The sequence below is a fragment of the Ctenopharyngodon idella genome, chromosome 23 (genome assembly GCF_019924925.1).
Source record: "Ctenopharyngodon idella isolate HZGC_01 chromosome 23, HZGC01, whole genome shotgun sequence".
NCBI classification, from domain to species: domain Eukaryota; kingdom Metazoa; phylum Chordata; class Actinopteri; order Cypriniformes; family Xenocyprididae; genus Ctenopharyngodon; species Ctenopharyngodon idella.
In genome coordinates this window covers 8,159,545-8,181,740 of record NC_067242.1, presented here as the reverse complement: position 1 = coordinate 8,181,740, position 22,196 = coordinate 8,159,545, and the positions used below count along the sequence as shown (strand labels likewise).

Here is a 22,196-nt window from a genome sequence, read left to right as displayed (position 1 = left end):
ATCCATACGGCTTCAGGGGGTTAATAAATGCCTTCTGAAGTGAAGCGATGCGTTTTTGTTAGAAAAATATCCATATTTACATGTTCAGTTGACGAAAACGAGTTCTGTCTGTCGGCGTCTGACTGTTGGTGCAGTATGGATTGGCCTTTAACAACATTAGACTTTAGGGTTTTGCATATTTTCAGACTGTAAAGGGAAATAGTATTTGTTGTGATGTAAAAATGTACTTATTTAAAGGTACACTGTGTAACTTTTTTTGTTCAAAATTAACAATTTAAATAATGAGTCAGTACATCATCAATCCTTCTTCCAAAAACATGTTTTTGTTTTACCCTGATTCACTATTGTAAGCCTATTATAAGTGAGATATGGTTTTGGTTTTTTAAGTCGGGATGGTTTTCGCAGGAGTACGTCACTTGCCCATGTGTGTCTCGTCATATCCGTAAATAGAGAAAAGTTGCCCTGGCTACTTTGACGCGTGTGTGGTGTGGGAGCGGCAGAGGTTAGTTGTCACAACTAGTGAGAAAGTTTGTCACGGAGCAGCTAAATCTCCAACCTCCAGGGAATCACCCGTTTTAAACAAACACCGAACAGAAGAGAGTCTGCTGGCAAAAAGAGAACGCGACGTAATAAAACAAGAACCAACATGGGTTTGGCTTTTCAGAGATGGCGAGAACTGAGGGATTTGAAGTGACGCAGAGATGGTGTTTTTCTTACTCAAGTATTTTATTAAAGAGATAAATTGCCATATGTAGCTCTCTAACAGAGTTTAGTGTAAAGCTTTATGTGAAGGGTCATTTTATTATGGTTGTTGTAGAGCTGTGCTGGAAGTTATTTTCAAGGAAGTATTGTGTCTATTAATGAGTAAAGCTACAGTAATGTCTTCAGCTAGTCAGATCCTTTCCATCTAAACTTCTTATATCTCTGAAGCCTAGAAGTGAATGCACAAGCACAACCAAAACAATGTTCTTCTGCAAAATGCATGCGGTTTTGTTTTTTAAACACTAGAGGGCAAAAAAAAAAAAGAGAGAGAATGTATTTACTGTATTTCAAAAATAAAGGAAAGATATGTAAAAATAAACAGCAAAACTTTTTTCTTTTTTTTTTTTTTTTACAGTGCAGGAATTATAACTCGTTTTAACCTGTTGCTGACACTGATGTACAGTAACTTGTACTGTACTGTCTTTTTACTCTAATAACATGTTGCACACCTGCATAGTGTTTGACAGTGTAATCACCTCAGACATGAAGGTCATGTCTAACAGTAGCCTATATGTTGCTGTAATTATCTTGTAGTCTAAACCAGCCTCACATATAACTTGCAAGAGTTGGCATGGAGTCTGCTTCCATCAACAGTTCTCCCATCCAGCTCTGGGACGTGCGGTCCCGGAATACCTCCTCCCGTCGGGCCCAATCACATCGACGGGGTGCCTGAGTCCCATGCATAGCAGTCGTAATAAACAAACTGTTCAGGGCATCAGCTTTTTGTGACAAGTTTAGCCAGGGACACTGTGTTTTGCCTAGAGAATGAATGAGTGTCTGCGCTGTGCTGACACATGTACACCTTTAAACACAAATACACACAAACATGTCTCTCTTGAATACTCTTTAACATATACTTATGCACAGCAGGGATGATTTTTGGTTTTTGCTTATTTATTCAGAACACAGTCTAAAATGATTTTAACTTTTGCTGTAAAAAACATCTTTGACATTACCTGTGTTAATTAAATGTCAATCATAATCATTTTCTGTAAAGCTGCTTTGAAACAATATGTATTTTTTTAGCCCTGGGCCATAAAATCACTCAAACATTCAACAAACATGCATGCACAAACTCATAAACATACATTACTGCTTCACTCCACAAGAGTTTTGCTGTTTTAAATATGCCATGGCCTACAGAGGCCAAATTCCGTAACAGAGAAACACTTTAACAGAGAAAAGTGGCTTCAAAGTTCATTTTGATTGATTTGATGTCAATTTTCACACTGCATTTTCTCTGAATCTCCGTATAGTTGAGCCAAACCCAACTGTCACAGGACAGATCATAGTCTAAAAGACCCATTTCCAGTCATAACTCAATTTTGACATAATGCATAGTTACTCTCTTTTGCCTTTGCAGAGCAGTGCATCTCAGAGAGACAAAGCCATATCTTGCAATCCTTCCTGCCAATCATAGAGCTAATGGATGTATGGAATGAACACAAACGCATTAATACGTTTGATGAGGGTTTATCTAAACTGTGCTCCTGAAATATGGTGGAAATGGAGAGAAAGAATCATCAAGTGTGATTTTTCAGGACATATCTGCAGGAATTTGAGTTGAACTAGCAAACTTTAATGTAAATTTAAAAGTAGAATTAAAGGAAATTTTAAGAAATTGATTTGTGAAAAATTTCAATTTTGGCTTGACAAAGCATTGCTTGAAAGTTTTCCAAAAAAAGTTTTAAAGGTGCAGTATGTAATATTGACAGCTTGTGGTTGAAATGGGTACTGCAGTCCAAATTTAAAATATTGGGGAGGGTTGTTTCTCCCACCCCCTCCTCCTCAGACTCGACGCTCACACGGGTTGCCAGATTAAAGACATACAACAGGAACGAGCACATTGGACAGTGGAAGGGGACGAGGCTTACATAAAGTTGATGAGTTGATTTTTCCATGTTTTAAAAAGCATGGAGGCTGAGGCTTTTTTTTATGTCGAGTAGAATCTGCGATCTCTGACCTTGTTTATTTGCTGGCTTCCATGGCTAAAATACACTGTGTTTTCGCCACTTGGCAACCCAGGGTGTTGAAATACTATTGGGTAAATTGGAAGTGGGCGGGATCACACAGATTAAAAATTAAACAGACATTCCGACACGGAACACACATTTCAAAGTAGAATAACTGGCTATATTGTTTTTCGGAGAAACAAGTATGTGAACTTACCATGTTTCCCAAAGCTCTGCAAACATATTATGGTATTTTTGTGATTTACTACAGTCAAAAAAAAAATAAAAAAAATACATACAGCAACTTTAAAAGCCTTGAAGTTGACTGACTGACTATCGTTTAAAAGTTTGGGGTTTAAAAATTAACTGGCCTTGTTAATAAAATGCAAGCAGTACTAATTTGTAAGTAAATTGTGCATAAAACGATTATGTAAATTCAGTGGAACAATGTATGTATGAAAAAAATTATGAATAATGTACTGATTTTTTGAATCTTTGTTTTTATGAAAATTGTCTAATAAGTGTAAAATAATGTTTATTGCCTTAATGGATCGTGCACATTTTTATGTTTTATGGATTTTGAGTAAATTACACTTGAAACATGAGCAGATCTAATATCTACGTAAACTGCGCATAACATTTGCATAAATTGTTGCACTATAAATTCAATGGGTCAATTTTACAGTACAGTTTGGGGTTGGTAAGATGTTTAATGTCATTCTAATATGCTGCTCAAGAAACATTTCTGATTATTAAAGTTGAAAACAGTTGTGCTGCAGCATATTTTTGTGGAAACCGTGATACATTTTTTTCATGGTTCTTTGATGAATAGAAATCTCTTTAACATTATAAATGTCACTTTTGATTCATTTAATATGTCCTTGCTAAATATGAGTATTCATTTCGTTAAAAAAAATCCAAGCTTTTGAGTGATGTAGTACAGATTTCACCATATTCAATAAACTTTTGTGCATCATAGTCGAAGAACACTTCATTTCGAACCCGTTTAGATTTTTTTTCCGATTGCGATTCAGTAAATTCCTCTTGTCCTGTGGTGAGATGATGGCTGCAGGGATCTCAATGTTCTCCATTAAGGTCCAGAGAAGCTTCACCTGTAGTAACTTCCAGCATCATGAGCTCAGAGACACTGGCGTTCTGCTCCATGAATATTTTATTCGCAGTCTTGACATGGCTTGAAAGGCTGAGCAGATGAACAGCTCTTATGTGACGGCCTTGGAGTTGGCGCCTCCCAGGGGCCTTGCATTCGGGCTCCTGGTTGCTTAATTGACAAAGACAAGCATGTCCCTCAGCCGATTTACACAGCTGTCCCTCCATATTCCTCCTGATGTTCTCAAAGGGCACCTCCATGATGGGTGGAGGCACCGACCGGGGTCCTGATCTGAAGGTTCATATGTTTAATTGATTTCATGTGTACTGCATGTACTCTACCGTACAAAAGCTTAGACTAATTACGACGTTCTCATGTTTTTGTAAGAAGTCTCTTCTGCTCACCGAGGCAGATTAAAAATACAGTAAAAACAGTGAAATACAATTTAAAATAACTTTTTTCTCAATTTTGCTCAATTTTCAGCATCATTACTCCAGTCTTCAGTGTCACATGATCCTTCAGAAATCATTCTAATATGCTGATCAAAAAACATTTCTGATTATTATTGTTGAAAACAGCTTCATATTCTTTGTGAAAACTGTGATTTTTATTATTATAAATGTTTTTATTGTCATTTTTGATCAATTTAATGCATCTGTGCTGAATAAAAGTTTTTTTTTTTACTTACCCCAAATTTTTTGAATGGTTGTATTTCATAGTTCCACAAAAATATGAAGCAGCTCAACTGTTTTCAACATTAATAATAATCAGAAATGTTTCTTAAACAGCAAATCAGCACATTAGAATGATTTCTGAAGGATCATGTGACACTGAAGACTGGAGTAATGATGCTGAAAATTCAGCTTTGATCACAGAAATAAATTAAATTTATTCAAATAGAAAACAGTTCTTTTAAATTGTAATATTTCACAATATTACTGTTTTTACTGTATTTTTGATCAAATAATGCAGCGTTAAGAGACTTCTTTCAAAAGCATCAAAAAAGCTTCACTTTTGACTCGTAGTGTACTGGAGAAGCGCTCACATGCTCTAGACTCTTGAGAGTGTGAGTGATTGGCGCCAGAGCTTCGAAAGTTTCGACAGAAAGCGTTTCAGTTTTCCCTGACACAGGTGTGTGTGTCAATGAGTCAATCTCTTTAGTTTCATGTCTGTTCCACAGGGAACCGAGATCAGACCTGCTAGGTAATTTCATCTCAGTGATAATTGGAACTTCCTGTGGCGATGAGATCATATCCTGCTGAGCCACATCAGAGCAGCAGCATCACACCCTGGTGTCTGTCTCATCACACACAAACACATGCTTCATATGTGAGGACGTTCCATCATTAATGTGATGTGGAATACTGGGAATGTCTAACAGGATTTCCAGTTTTTCAGTTGAGGCTCGTGTGGATTGGAAAGCAGGAGGTTTGTCCTTGACATCTTTGTTTCCAATAAACAGATAAATGTAGTTGAGCTATAAAGTGATGGCCATGGTCTAATGTTCACTAACGCTTTTCTAATTATTGACAGCAGTAATTCCATCCATCTCTGAGGAGCAGTTTTCTTCTCAGCCTGATTAGTTAGCCATAAATATTTTATTCTAATAATCCTGAACTTTGTAAGTGTACCACAGTATTCACAAATTAATACTTTTATTCAGCAAGGATGCATTAAATTGATCAAAAGTGACAGTAAAGACATTTATAAAGTTACAAAAGATTTTTATTTCAAATAAATGCTGTTCTTTTGAACTTTCTATTCATCAAAGAATCCTGAGAAAAATATTATACTGTTTTCAACATTAATAATAATCAAAAATGTTTCTTGAGCAGCAAATCAGCACATTAGAATGATTTCTGAAGGATCATGTGACACTGAAGACTGGAGTAATGATGCTGAAAATTCAGTCACTCGTTTAGTAATGTTAGTTTTGACATCATTTGTCTTCTGTTTTCCCTCTGGTCATTTTTTAGTTTGCTTATTTATTTGGTTATTTTTTTTTGCTGAGTCAGGAGAACTGTCCCAAAGTGTCCGTGTCTGGGAGACAGGACAAGGGCAACAACACACACACACACACACACACACACACACACACACACACACACACACCAACTTGTTCTTTTAGTAAAGCTCCAGTGTAATATAGGCGTGACCTTGGACAGGTGGACACGCTGTTATAAGTGATACCAGAGTCACTTCAACATATCAAAACCTTTACATAATTAACCAAAGCATTTCCCTAAATGAGGACATACCAATACTTTTGGCCACTACTTTAGAATTTATAATTATTATACATATAAAATAGTTATATATAATATATTATATTATATATAATTATTAATAATAATTTTTACCTTTTAAGATACCCAAAGGCAATTTTGTCATACAAAATATTTGAGTGAGCAAAAACACGCCGTTTTTGTGTGTGTCCCTTTAAATGCAAATGAGCAGCTGCTCCCGCCCACATTCCAGAAGAGGGCGGAGCTTTAACAGCTCATGCTTCGGTTGCTCAACAACAACAAAGCTGGAGAATCTCACGCACCCAAAATGAGGATTGTCAGTAACGGTGTTCAGCCTTACATTGTTCAAACCGGAGTCGACACTGATGGAGAGACTCAGGAAGAAGTTACAACTTTTAGAATGAAACTGGACATTTCTGAATGGTTAGTGGATAAATTTATGTAGTCGCTGTGAAGTTGATTCAACTCATCGACTAGCATGTGCCGTCATGTTAAACTTTTGTGCAAATCCAGCATTGAATTCACCCTCGTTTGTGAAGCAGTCCGGCGTAAAATGACGGCATGTCAACAACACTCTACTACAACAACTCTTCCTCTTCTCTAAAGCAGCCCAACATGGCCTTACCCCTTTTGTTGCGTGTTCTCGGGGGCGGGGTTTATGTAAATTGTAGGGTTAGTGATGTCACTAACCCGGGAAGAAGCTCATTGTAGTCTCTACCAGCCGTTTGTTATAGTCCTTAAACAGAGAATTCTTTAAAAGAAAATATCTCCCTGAGCGTCGTAACTTTGCAGATGTTGTTTATGCTCAAACAGCAACATTACACAAGTTAAAGAAGTGAAATCATAATCAAGGACCCCTTTAAGCTTTATATGTGATTGTATGCTCCTGATGGTACTGCAGGTCACTAGCAACTCTCTTTAGCGACAGACAGTGTGTGTGTGTGTGTGTGTGTGTGTGTGTGTGTGTTTAGCCATCTGCTCCTACAGGATAGCTGCAAGTCCAGCATAGCCAATACTAAATTCATCACTTTGACTTTGCTGTTTACAAAACAATATTTGGTCACACAAGCTTCCACAACAAATATTAACATTGATAATAATCAAAAATGTTTCTTGAGCAGCAAATCAGCATATTAGAATGATTTCTGAAGGATCATGTGACACTGAAGACTGGAGTAATGATGCTGAAAATTCAGCTTTGATCACAGGAATAAATTACAAAGAGATTCAAACAGAAAACAGTAATTTAAAATGTGCTCTTACAATATTCTTACTGTGTTTACTATATTTCTGTTCAGTGCAAGAGCACACACATGTACAGATGGATGAAATTAGTTTTTTTGGTGAGATTTAAAGAGTTCCCATGTTCCCGTGACTTTGCCATTTCTCTTACAAAGCAATTTTTGGTCACAGAAGCTCTCAGTTAGATTAAGGACAAAGATAGAGTGAGAGGAGAGAAAGAGAGAGCGATAGAGAGACTGCAAGTAAAAGAGGTGAGTGAATGAGACAGGAGCAGTGAAAAAGGGGGTGGGCGCTGTGGCGCAAGGACAAACGTACATGGCAACACTGCAGTCTTCTAGAGAGAATACAAAACAGGCAGAATGCTGAGACGCTCACGGTCCCACACGCAACAGTGTAGGAGATACTCTTGTTTGCACTGCGTTTTCAAAGAAATGCACGCATTTGTGAATCATGTTTTACACAGAATGTGTTAGCTAATGAAACGCTCTCAGAACAGAGGAATCGCTACAGAAAAAAAAGTGCATTTCAAGTGCTTGTTTGCATGCAGCCCTGAATATGCATGTGAAGTAACGTTCACACATCCTTGTAATGCACCGGTGTGAACCGGTGTTGCATGGTGCTGTCTGTCACACACACACATACATGTCTTCATACACACACACTGTCCCCCTATGACCTTCAGTATCCCGCAGTGTCCTGTGTTACATCAAATGACCGATCACTCTCTCTCTCAGGTGTCTCTCCTGATGTTATGGGTCGTTCCCATGTGACAGGCAGCTTGATATATTTCCTCCTTTGCTGATGCATGAGTGTGTGCACTTTTACGTCTGTTCAGTGTCTATATACATCTCTGGAAATGTATACATCTCATTTATGCATTTAAATTTCGAATGTGCAACTCATTATTCAGTCAGAGCAGTTAATTAAGCAAATAAGCCACTTTGTGACACGTGTTACAGTTGATTTTGATTTTATAGGTGTTTTTAGGCATGACGTGAAGTGGTAAAGCGTGGTAAAAAACTCACTATAAAACTCATCACTGAGTGGCTTTTTTTTAAAACAACACAACAGCAATATGATAAAAGACACTGATGTTCATTAAATAGTAAGTTTTATTATTAATAATAATAATTTTTATTAAACATTTAAATTCAGCAACATGGAAATTCAGCTTTGCCATTACAGGAATAAATTACATTTTGAAGTATACTCAAATAGAAATCAGTCATTTAAAATAGTAAAAATATTTCAAAATATTACTATTTTGTATGTATTTTTGATCAAATAAATGCAGCTTTGCTGGTGAGCATAAGAGACTTCTGAACAATAGTGTCCAAAAAAAAAAAAAAAAAAAAAAACATGGTAGCACCACAGTACTTTTTGGTGCTTTTTTAATAAAGCAATAAGCCCCAAGAAGCTGTGGTTTACAGTGAATTTATAACAGCTAAGGGGCGTTGTTAGGCACGTCGTGGAGCGGAGCGGTTATAAATTCACTGTAAACCACGGCTTCACAGGGCTTATTGCTTTTATAAAACAGTTACCACACAATACAAATATTAAAGCCAAAAAATATGTATCAATGCTACTTTCATGAAGTAAAATCATTAAAAGTCTTCCTTCCGCTGGAAAAAGTAGTCCCTGACCGTGAAAAGCAACAGAAGTTACATTGTTATGCCATTAGATGGCGGCAAAGACTGTCTTTATGTGCAAGTCACTCAGTCGCAAAGACTTTTATATTGAAACTTGTTGTGAACACGGAACAAGACGCAAATAACAAATGCTTTGACTAGCGCTGTTAGTGTCAGCAGGACACGGGAAAACCCGTTAAATGTTAAAAGGACAAGATCGCAGCGGATATTCAAACGGATTTTTTATTATGAACATAGGACTGACCTGAAGGAAAATGCTAAAAAAGGAAAATCTTGTCATATTTTATTACCATTTTTTTAAACTATAGTGAATAAACTGTATTAATGAATGAAATATTCAGAATGTCTGGATTAATTTTGGTTTGACTGCATGTTTTCGGGTTCGAACGCGGCTCAACCAATATATAATATAATTATAATTTTGTTTTTAACGTCATTTACAGACAAAAATAAATAATAAAAAAAGTTTTTGAGAGTCTCAATGGTTGATGAAATATATTATTAGATTTATTTTTAAAAGAAAGGGTCTTTAAATAGCAGTCTATTTTTTAAAATCGGCACAACAGCAATATGATAAAAGATATGATATAATTATTAATAATTACAATTAGATTCAAAATTCTAAATATATTAAAAATAATAATAATTGGATTTAAGTAATAAAAAAATAATGTTACATATTAAAAAAATAATAACTAACATTTTTTTAAATAATAACTAATATTAAATAATGTAAAAAATTGCCCAACTTTTATTTTTTGTTTAAATGTTTTTAATTTTGCATTCATCTAGATTGTGCATTTATCAGCATTTACGTCTTTGAATGTGGCTCATCCATCCAAATCCAGGAATTTAGAATTTAACTCTTTTTACCGTCATATGTGATCATCTTTCATTTTCTGTCAGTCCTCTTCTCTTGTCTTCACATTGCATCCATTAAAACATCCTGACGTTTTCAGGTTGCTGCACCTCACTTAGCGGTCAGATGTACCGAACTGAACGCCTGTGGCATCATGTGACATCTACAGGCTTTTAATACTTCGAACTGAACGGGAACGGGCTATTTAAGATTCGTGAGAAGGTTGTACTTTTGTTCTGGTCTAGATGTCTTGAGGGAGTGTGTTCGGATAATAATCCCTGCAGGTTCTGATGTACTGTTACACTGTGCTCGTGTTCAGAATGGAGATGTGTGCTGCAGTACATACTGTATACTGTATGAGATCATATTCAGTGCTAAATGTTTCAAACTGTAGTATGTGCATACTTCATTTATCAAGTGGTATTTTCATATTTTGATGGGATTGCTCACCCAAAAATTAATGTAGATCCAAAAATGTATGACTGACTTTCTTCTGTGGAACATAAAAGAAGATATTTTGAGAAATGCCTCAGTGTTTTTTGATCCATACAATGAAATTAAATGTTGTTTGGTTCTCAACATTCTTCAAAACATCATCTTTTGTGTTACACAGAGGAGAGAAAGTCATGCAGGTTTTGGAACAAAATGAGGGTGAGTAAATTTCATTTTTATGTGAACTTTCCTTTTAATTTGGCAGTCTGATGAAGTAATGAGTCAAGAGATGTTAAAATCATGGTGGATATATTAACACGAGTTTATTCATTACACTGGAAATAGAACAGTCGGATGCTTTGCATTGTGGGATGCAGTACCCTACATAGTGTGATCTGCTGTATGCTGCACATTTGAGCAAAACAGGTTCTGTTTGTCCCTTAAAGTTAGGTTTAGAAAAGACATTTATAATAATACAAAAGATTTTTGTTTTAAATAAATGCTGTTCTTTTGAACTTTCTATTCGGTTTCCACAAAAATATTAAGTGATTTCAACAGTGATAATGATGAGAAATGTTTCTTGAGCAGCAAATCAGCATATTAGAATGATTTCTGAAGGATCATGTGACACTGAAGACTGGAGTAATGATGCTGAAAATTCAGCTTTAGATCACAGGAATAAATTAGATTTTATAATATATTCAAATAGAAAACAGTTATTTTAAATTGTAATAATATTTCACAATTTTTACTGTATTTTTGATCAAATAAATGCAACAAAAAATAGTCTTATAGTCCTAAAACAATTTTTTTTTTTTGGATCTTGACACTTAGATTTATTTGTTCATTAATTTGGTGAGTAGTCGACATCCTGCTAAATATCTCCTGTGTTCCACAACAGAATTAACACATTAGAGTGAGTCGACGATGACAGAATTGTCGTTTTCAGCTGAACTATCCCTTTAACATCCGTTTGCCGCTTTATGGTGGAGGAGATTAACAGAGCAGGCCAGAGAAAGAAAGAAAGAAAGATTAGGGGGGAAAGCAGACTGAGTAACGAGTGACTTTCACACATGCTGTGAGCGATTGCGTTTATTTTAACGTCTCACACTGTACCGTGGTGCACGACGTGTGTGTGTGTGTGTGTGTGTGTGTGTGCACACGAGTGTTAACGTGACTCTAATGACGTGTTTACCGCAGCACAGCTTCATCACTGTCTCCATGACAACCGCTGTGCTTGCTTCCCCTTCCTGCACCAAAGACAGAAAGATAGTGAGCAGAGCTCCAGTGCAGCAGAGAGCAATACTCACACGCTTACACAAAATACCATGGTCTCTGGGACATGGTAATACCAAGTTTTTAATAGTGTAGTACAGTTTTTTTTTTTTTAATATGGTGTCATGTAATACCTCATTGAACAATATAGTACAGTAATAATGTGCTTTTTTTTAATATGGTGTCATGTAATGCCACATTTTTTGGACATGGTACTATAGTAAATCTATGTTTTAGACAACATAGTAAGGTAATACTGTTTTTTGAATATGGTGTCATGTTATACCACATTTTTGGACATGATACTATGGTAATACTATGTTTTTGGACATCATAGTATGGTAATACTGTGTTTTTTGAATATGCCATGGTAATACCACATTTTTGGACATTATACTATGGTAAAACTATGTTTTGGACATCATAGTATGGTAATACAGTGTTTTTTTTAATATGATGCCATGGTAATACCACATTTTTGGACATTATACTATGGTAAAACTATGTTTTGGACATCATAGTATGGTAATACGGTGTTTTTTTAATATGATGCCATGGTAATACCACATTTTTGGACATGACACTATGGTAAAACTATGTTTTGGACATCATAGTATAGTAATACAGTGTTTTTTTAATATGATGCCATGGTAATACCACATTTTTGGACATGACACTATGGTAAAACTATGTTTTGGACAACATAATATGGTAATACTGTGTTTTTTTTTAATACGATGCCATTGTAATACCACATTTATGGACATGATACTATGGTAAAACTATGTTTTGAACAATATAGTATAGCAATATCGTGGTTTTTAAATATGGTGCCATGGTAATTCTATGTTTTTGGACATATGGTACCATGCCATTCTTTTGTGGTACTGTATAAATACCATGGTGAATATGGTAATATTACAGTACCACGGTATAACTGTCTCTTTGAACTAAGATTTGCATCATACAGGTATTAAGTGACATCATAGCATAACTCACTTAGTCGGACTGACCACTTGGTCAATTAAATAGGCAACATTGCCTTATATAATAATAATGTTGCATGCTCATGTTTATGTTGGCATACTGTATACTGTTGCATATATTGAGCCTCATTCATGAAGCACATGCTAAGTATAAATCATTGTTGCATTAATTGTTGCCATTAGTTTAAGAATGGATTCATGAACAATTTACACAGAAATTTCTGCTTGTGTTTCATAAATAGTAGGCAGTTTACAGTATATAGTGTGTAGTATGCAGTTAGCAGCATGCTGGTATTCCATGTATTTCTGTAAATGTAAATGTTGCAAAGGGCGTGACTTAAACATGCAACTGGTTTGTCGACTGACTGGTTCCCCCGTTTAAGCGGGCAATATGGAGTCTCACAGAGAGAGATCATCAGAGAGAGAGATGCGTGAGGAGAGAGGGGGACCTGGGCAGAGGAAGCTGGTTACTGCAGCAGTCTGTAACTAGGTCAGGTTGAGACTGAAGACAAACAGAAAGAGAGGGGGCTTGTGGGATGAGGCAGGTACTTTAAAAAGAGTTGTGTGTTCATGTTCACCTGAAATAAGCACCTGTCCTGTTCAGATCTGTCCTTCGCTATGCTCTTATTCCCTCGTTTTCTTTGTTTTTCATATTCCTGATTACAAATATTTCCCTTTTAAGCTTGGAGTGATTATATGTACTATAAATGTGAAAAGGGCAGAAATGTGCTCATCTTTAATACAGTTTTTTTTTTTTTTTTTAATTATGCAGGATTTACTTTTAAACAATTATCACTTTGTACATTTCACAAATAATTACAAAGACTAAAATAAAAAATAGAATTTTGAAGTAAAAATACCAAAAGTATTTTCTTGCAATCATATTCCTGATTGCATAATTACAAATATTTCCCTTTTTAAGATGGTTTGGAATGATTATATGTGCTAAATATGTAAATGACAAAAATGTGCTAGTCTATATCTTTAAAAACTGCTTTAATACAGTGGGGGAAAAAAAAAAGTTTTTTACTCAGATTTCAATTTTCACTCAGAAATTGCTAGTAAATTTCACAAATAATTACAAAGAAGCTGCGATTAACACACTGAATTAAATGTGAAATTTTGAAGTAGAAAGCCTGAAATACTATTTTATTTTAAAATGTACTCCAATAACCTTTGTTTTATTTACAACTTCAAAGAATATTTTTTTTACAGTGTATGACTAAATAGTATTTTAATGTTGGCATGAAACTGAAGTCTTTTCTTCTATATTGTGATGTGTATGAGTGAAATGGCTTCTAGAATGAGAAAAAAAATGTAGGGCGGGGCTTGATTTTGTCCATTTGGAATTGATTGGAAGGTTGCGGTTTGCTATTGGTGGATCTCATGTGTGTGACAGGTTGTCCCACCCTAACGCCAGTAAACACATCATCAGAGAAGAGATGTCGCTGCAATTTTATAATTAATGTTATTTGGATTAAAGATTATGAGGCACATGAATTAAAAAAAAATAGTGATGTGTACAGATTAATCATTTATAATAAATACTGCAATATTCCATTAAAACAATCAATTGAACAACTGTCAGTTTTGATTTCATGTGACTTTAATGAAAGTTTAAAATGCAAAAGTTTAGAAATAGAGAAAATATCTTTAGCACAACGCATAAGCCTCCACCATGATAGAGAAACAAGTGTGTGTGTGTGTGTGTGTGTTAGAGAGGGAGGTAGATGGTTCAGTACAAATCCTGGGCAGCCTGTGAAACAAAGCAGTCTTGGATGGAGGGATAAATGGAGCGAGCAGATAGAGGGGTGGAGTGGAGGAGAGGCTTTCAACCCTGTGTGTCCTAAATGCCTGGAACATCTCATGCACATGAGTGGCTCTGAGTGTGTGTGTGTGTGTGTGTGTGTGTGTGTGTGTGTGTGATCTCTATATAAATACGTCTGATCTTTCTTTCTTATACTCAGTGTACAAAGACTTGTCAATTTGAGAGAGAAGTTGCTTGCACAATCAAATGGTTGCATGAATTTTGGCAGGTTAATTGTGAATTAAACACTTAATTTTTATGAGTAAAACTAATAACAACAGGGTCATTTCCCAAAGGGACATCATGCCCCGGGTCTCTGAGTGTTTAGTGGGCTTTTATTCTGGGGTTACATTCGGATGTAAATTTGTGTGTAAAAGAGAATTTAGGTGAGAGATTATTTGTAGATCGGAGTTTTCTCTATGTGTGTGTGTGTGTGTGTGTGTGTGTGTGTGTGTGTGTGTGTCAGGACCTAGTTTAGGTTCTGGCACACTTTTGAGTAGACCAAATACAGAGGAAAGAGTGTCTGGGGACCACAGGAGGGATTCTCATGCTGGAATGATGAAATTTATTATCATTATCATTATCATCAAAATCATTGTCATCTTTATTTCATTTGTCAAACTAGAAAGCAATGTTTTTAAACAGATATGAATGTGTATTATAAATTAATATTTCTGTAACATTATAAATAAATATGATGTATTATATTATATTATATTATATTATATTATATTATATTACATTGTTCCAAGCCCGTAAGACCTTTTTTCATCTTCAGAACACAAATGAAGATATTTTTGATGAAATTCGAGAGCTTTCTGATTCCTCCATAGACAGCAATTTAATTACCACTGTCAAGGTCCAGAAAGCTACTAAAGACATTGTTAAAATAGTCCATGTGACTACATTGGTTCAATCTTAATTTTATGAAGCGACGAGAATACTTTTTGTGCGCAGCGGTAATCAAATTGCTGTCTATGGAGGAGTCCGAGAGCTCTCGGATTTCATGAGTAATTAATGACAGAATTTTTTGGGGTGAACTAACCCTTTAAGTTTTAACCATCTTTTAAAAAAGTGACTTTATCGTGTTCATAATTGAGTTTAATGTTTTATCCAGCATTTAACCCTCTTATAATGTCTTGATGCTTTGGATGATTTTTAATTGAACTGCATTGATCAAAGAATCTGCAGATCACTTCCTTACATTGCCACTGATCTATATGTAAAGCTATGATACTGTATGTCTCCGTTTACAGAAAACGTATTGTTTTACCTGAGCTCAGCATTGGACAAATAGGTCATTAGGGTTCATGTGATTTCACAGATATATGAAGCTATGCATAGTCATCATGCCTATGAAAACTGATCTTGTGTACATCGCGATCAATGTCTAGAGGAAATAAAATGAGGTCAAGGACAGATCCCTTAATAAACTTCTGAACGACAAACTATTAGTTATGCATTATAGAGAGGCAGCATATAGCTTCAACTTTTCCAAAGTTGATTTATAAATATAATTTCATCATATTTAAGATGTGAGGATTGTATGCATTTATCAGAATGTGTTTTATTTATCTACCCGTACCATCTTAATAATGTTGATTCATATAAAACATGACTTTATGTAAACAGTTTGGAATCCTATAGCTCTGTGTTGTTAACTTGCTCATTAATAGTAACTCCAAGTCCAAGTCTAGTTTTCGATACAATACAGGTTAGTTTTATAAAGCATACATATAAAATAATAAATTACATTTTATTTATAGATATTTTAGCTTGGAATCTAACAGAAAAATTTACATATAACATATTATATCTGTCATTTTATTGTAAATTCTCGAGTGATTTGTCGCAAGTCCAGTCTAGTTTTCGAAACAGTTGTTTGTGAAGTCTTATATTATATAACTGAGATAAAATAAGTTGAAATTGAAGTATGACATTACTAAAACTGAAATAATGGAAATAAATAGAATTTAATAAACTAAAATATATATATATATATATATATATATATATATATGTATATATATATAATGACAACAGCAGAGCAAAATTACTAAGGGTACGTTTACACGACAACAATGTACTAAAACTCCTTCGCATTTTTATCGTACAGATGTCAATGTTGTCAAAACGATCCCTGTTCACACAGATCCGTGAAAACGGCTAAAACCACTGTATTATTCATGCCAGGCCAGTAGGTGGCGATGTCACTTTGTAAAGAAACACTACGCACTTATAGACTGAACATGTAATACACATGCGTACGTCACCGTTTTCACAAATTCATGTCTTTGTAGTTTACACGGAGACGATAACGGTACCGCAGTTGTCGTGTAAATTAACTAATTCAAAATATTAATACTATAATAGTATATAAATAATGTTGAAATAACACTGGTGTCTGTCTAATGCATAAATGTAAATGTTATATATAATAATATATAATGCATAATGTGGGTTCCAGCGCAGTGGACATCTCAAAATGAAGTTAAGGTTGTGGGTTTGTGTTCCACCAATTTGGCGTAATGGCTAAAGCTTATAGGACTAGAAACTTCCGGATGCTGGTTGGGGTCATTAGCTGACAGCACTGTGTCCTTGAGCAGGGCACTTAACTTCAGGTTACTCCGGAGGGATTGTGTCTGTAATAAGTGTACTGCAAGATAAAAGCATCTGCTTACCGGAACAACGCATATTTGTTAATTCAGTTCAATTCAAGTTTATTTGTATAGCGCTTTACACATATATATACACACATGTATTGTGCTTGGAATCCAACAGAAAAAAAGATTTATATATTAAATCTTATATTATATCAAATTTAATAGAAATTTAATTATATCAAATTGTGAATGATTTATATATTAAGTTTAGGAGCAATTACAACTTGTACTCATAATGATTTACAATATAAGAATAATATTTGGCAGTTTTGAATGTTGTTTAAAAGTTGCCATCATTTTTTGTCTCCCCTGCTGAACTCTCTCTTTCTCTCTCGTTCTTCAGTATGTGGCGTTCGGATCCCTGCTATTCATCCTCATCTCCATTTCCACCTTTTGCATGGAGACGCACGAAGCGTTCAACACCATCTACAACAGAACCGAGAATGTTACGGAAGGGAACGTGACGAAAGAGGAGATCGTGTACGAGGTGGTCACGGACAGCTGGCTGACGTACGTGGAGGGAGTATGCGTGATTTGGTTCACCATCGAGGTGTTCACTCGCGTCGTCTTCTGTCCCGACAAGGTTGAGTTCTTCAAGAGCGCGCTGAACATCATCGACTTCGTGGCCATCTTGCCCTTCTACCTGGAGGTCGGTCTGAGTGGACTCTCCTCCAAAGCGGCGAAGGATGTTTTGGGCTTCCTGCGCGTGGTGCGCTTCGTCCGAATCCTGCGTATCTTCAAGCTGACGCGTCACTTCGTGGGCTTGCGTGTTCTCGGGCACACGCTCCGCGCCAGCACCAACGAGTTCCTCCTGCTCATCATCTTCCTCGCTCTCGGCGTTCTCATCTTTGCCACAATGATCTACTACGCCGAAAGGATAGGAGCCAGTCCAGACGACCCTACGGCGAGCGCGCACACCAACTTCAAGAACATCCCCATTGGTTTCTGGTGGGCCGTGGTGACCATGACCACCTTAGGCTATGGAGATATGTATCCGGAGACGTGGTCGGGCATGCTGGTGGGGGCGCTGTGTGCCCTTGCGGGCGTGCTGACTATTGCTATGCCTGTTCCTGTGATTGTTAACAACTTCGGCATGTATTACTCTCTGGCCATGGCCAAGCAGAAGCTGCCCAAAAAGAAGAACAAACACATCCCGCGAGCCCCACAACCCGGCTCACCCAATTACTGCAAGCCGGATGCCCTCGCAATGGCTACGGCCTCGCCCCAGAGGATCCTGGGTAACGTGCTGGGCGGCGTGCTGGGGTCGAGCGGGCTGGCGGGCGACTGTCCTCTAGCTCAGGAGGAGATCATAGAGATTAACAGAGGTGAGATACAGAACAGATACACACAGATTTTCTTGTGCGCCACAAAAATCCTTTCATTGGGTGTTTTTAAACAAATTCTTTCCATAAGAATTTTTTATAGGTTTTGGTTATCTTCAGAGGTTATGATGTGTGAAAGCTGTAGAACAAGAAGTTTCAGCAATATGATCAAATATTTTAATGATAGTACTGAATTGCATTTACTGACCCAACACTCTAACAAATGGGGTAAAAACAACACAACTTTGGGTTGGACAAATCCAGCGATTGGGTTGTTTTAACCCAGCGGTTGGGTTAAATGTTTGCCCAACCTGCTGGGCAGTTTTATCTAACCCAACTATTGTTTAAAAATGACTATATGGCTGTCTTAAAATGAACCCAAAATTGGTTCGAAATTAAAAATCAGATACAAAATTACTAGAGGCAACAGTAATAATCACAAGGTGAACATTTATTAATAAGTAATTAAATAAATGTTTATTGTTTAATTATTATTCATTAAACTTATTAATAAATGTTAATTTCTAACATACTTTGGGTTCATTTTAAGCAATTTTTAAACAATAGTTGAGTTAAATAAAACAGCAGATTGGGCAAACATTTAACCCAACCGCTGAGTTAAAACAACCCAATTACTGGGTTTGTCCATTTTCAACCCAACTTTTTGTTTTTAACCCAGCATTTTTTAGAGTGAAATTTTTGGAGTGGATGATATGATTAATATACGGTTATTTTAGCTTGAAATCCAACATAAACATTATGTATATATTAGCTTGGAATTCAACAGAAAAAAAAAAATTAAATATTATATATCAAACATTGTATTTTTGGGCTGCACAATGAATAATCGCAATTAATCTTGCCCAAAATATATGTGTAATATATGTGTGTGTTCTGTGTATAATTATTATGTATATATAAATACACACACATACATGTATATATTTAAGAAAAATGTTATATATTTATATATAAAATATTTATATTTATATATAATATAAATGATATATAAATATATATATATTTATTTATACATGCATATATTTCTTAAATATATACATGTATGTGTGTGTATTTATATATACATAATAATTGTATTAATCACGATTAATCATTGTGCAGCCCTATTGTATTTTTTTTATTACATATTGTTTTATGTATTATATTATAATATAATATATTATAATATATATTTGTTATATTTATGTTAAATAGCTATTTTTGGATAATGATTGAATGATTGTGAATGATTTATTTAGGCCTATTAAATATTATATATTATATTTATAATTTTATTTTTACATATTATATATTGTATTATATTTTTATATTTATATATTAAATTCTGTGAACATAATATTTTGAAAATGAAACTTCAAAGACTTCTGAATATAACAGAGACATCTTGGAGCTGTGTGGAAAACATTATTGCATTGTTAAAATGTTGTTAAAATGGTACAATGCATCATAATGTTTTTGCACTGTACAACAGCATGTGTGTGTGTGTGTGTGTGTGTGTGTGTGTGTGTGTGTGTGTGTGTGTGTGTGTTTCTCAAGATGCACTGCTCTTCCTGCTAATGTCATGTCTATTATCAATTATTCATTGTTTTTTTAAACCTGCAAGTCTCTAATAGTTCTATAGGGTCACTATTAGTTCTATAAAGTACAGGAAAGAAAAAGGGCAATGCATAACCTTGCCTAATATTTTATTTCTTCTTAACTAGTCTATCTATAACAACTAGTCAACAACTATCTATAACAACTAGCCTATAGGTATCATAAAAGCGCTTTTTGCGATTCATGTGTTATACTTTAAGTCTTCTGAATATAAAATATATATATATAAAAAAAATAAAATGTGAATATGCTTTGTGTGAGGAACAGATCACAAAGTTCATTTTTCACTGCTACAGAGTTAGGATGTAAAAAAAATTTTCAATGTCCGACTTATGAACAAATCAGTGTTTGAGACCGATCATTTCAATGAATCGATTGAATTAGTTCTCAGAACTGGTGTAAATGATTCGTTCACAAATCAACCTGATTCACTTCTCACTGACTCAAGAAAATAAAGTCATGCAGGTTTAGGACAACATGAGCGCAACAGTTAGTAAATAATGCCACAGTTTTTATTTTTAGGTGATCTTTTCCTTTAAAGAATATTAGTATTTTCTATGTAATTCTTCTGTCACATTTCACCAGATTACAGCTGCTTCTTGTTGAATAGTCTGTCTTCGTCCTCTCCTGTCTCACTCTCTCTGTTCATTCATGTCTCTCTTCAGACTCGAAGCAGAACGGTGACGCAGCCAGTGCCGCTCTAGCAAATGAGGACTGTCCAACAATCGATCAGGTTCTTAGTCCGGACGAGCGCAGCCCGATGGCCCGAACACAAGAGCGCTACCAGCAGGACAGAGCCTGCTTCCTCCTCAACACGCGAGAGTTTCGACCCACTGATGGGAATGTGCGGAAAGGTACGTTTAAAAGCCTCGGCAAGTGAGTTACACACACAATCATGCAGCAAAGGGAAAATCAGTCTCGGCCCAATCCCAGCCTCCGTGCTAGATGTGATAGATCTTAAAGATCCCTTTCTAACATAGTTTGCATACAAGCGTCCCAAAAAAAAAAAAAACCCAAAAACCTGCCCATCTCACACACTCGTGTCCATCTCTCTAAAAATACAGATTATATAACCGCTAAACATCTCTGGGTGTTTTCACACTTGGGTGGTTTCAGGAGGCTGAGAGCATTTACAACAAGTTTGGCTACATGTCGAGTCAAGTCAGTTTTAATGGTATAATGCTTTTCACAATATTTCAAAGCATACTGTATACTGTATGTATGCAGATAATGTTGGATATGTTTATATATCCAACTATATATATAGAGCTTTGCGATCAATCAACCAGTTGAGAATTGCAATTTAGTTTATGCATATGAACACACCAAATAAACTCAGACCCATGAGCAATGATTGAGCTTATATTGTGCATTTTGAACAAAAAGCATGCCAGGTTCACTTTATATTCTCATTTTCGTAGTTAAATAATTAAGCTGTTTTGTATGGAGCATAAAAAAATGTTATACATTTGCAAGCAGCAATTCACAAATCATAATCTAATTCAAATTCACAAAAATGCGATTTGCAAATGCCCAAACGAATTTATGTTCACAAACTACAAATGCAAAATGCAATTCTTAAATGCACAAGCATGTTTGCACATTTCTGAACATTTGTTTGTTGAATCTACATTTGCGAATCATCAAGTTTGTGTGACTCGCTATGGATTTTTGCACTGCAAAAAATGATTGTATTTCTCAGTATCTTTGTCATGTTTTCCAGTATAAATATCTAAACTTAAACAACTTAAGATATTAAGTCTTGTTTTCTGAAAAATTTATCAAAATTAATTGAGGTTGTGCTTAAAGGATTAGTTCACTTCAGAATTAAAATTTCCTGATAATTTACTCACTCCCATGTCATTCAAGATGTTTATGTCTTTCTTTCTTTAGTCGAAAAGAAATTGTTTTTGAGGAAAACATTCCAGGATTTTTCTCCATATCGTGGACTTCACTGGGGTTCAACAGGTTGAAGGTCCAAATGTCAGTTTCAGTGCAGCTTCAAAGAGCTCTACATGATCCCAGACGAGGAATAAGGGTCTTATCTAGCGAATTGATCTGCCATTTTCTAAAAAAATAAAAAATTATATACTTTTTAACCACAAATGCTCATCTTGCACTAGCTCTGCGCTGCGCCACACATTACGTAATCATGTTGGAAAGGTCACGCGTGACGTAGGCGGAAGTACCGATCCAGTGTTTACAAAGTGAATGTGCAAAGACGTCAAACACCCTTTACAAAAAAAGGTAAAACAACAATATCGGATGATTTTGAA

At 35.5% G+C, this 22,196-nt stretch overlaps 1 protein-coding gene across 9 annotated transcripts in view; it reads left to right on the top strand.

Moving 5' to 3' along the window:
• The window catches only part of kcnc3b (potassium voltage-gated channel, Shaw-related subfamily, member 3b), a 70,578-nt gene that overhangs the window by 22,644 nt on the left and 25,738 nt on the right, over nt 1-22,196 (top strand). For all 9 annotated transcript variants that reach the window (XR_007927793.1, XM_051881471.1, XM_051881469.1 and 6 more), the window contains 2 exons: nt 17,325-18,306; nt 20,586-20,774. Coding sequence is in view for 8 of the 9 variants with exons in the window: in XM_051881471.1 (XP_051737431.1) it covers nt 17,325-18,306; nt 20,586-20,774 (1,171 nt within the window). In the remaining variant the exon portion in view is untranslated. The remainder of the gene's footprint in view (nt 1-17,324; nt 18,307-20,585; nt 20,775-22,196) is intronic.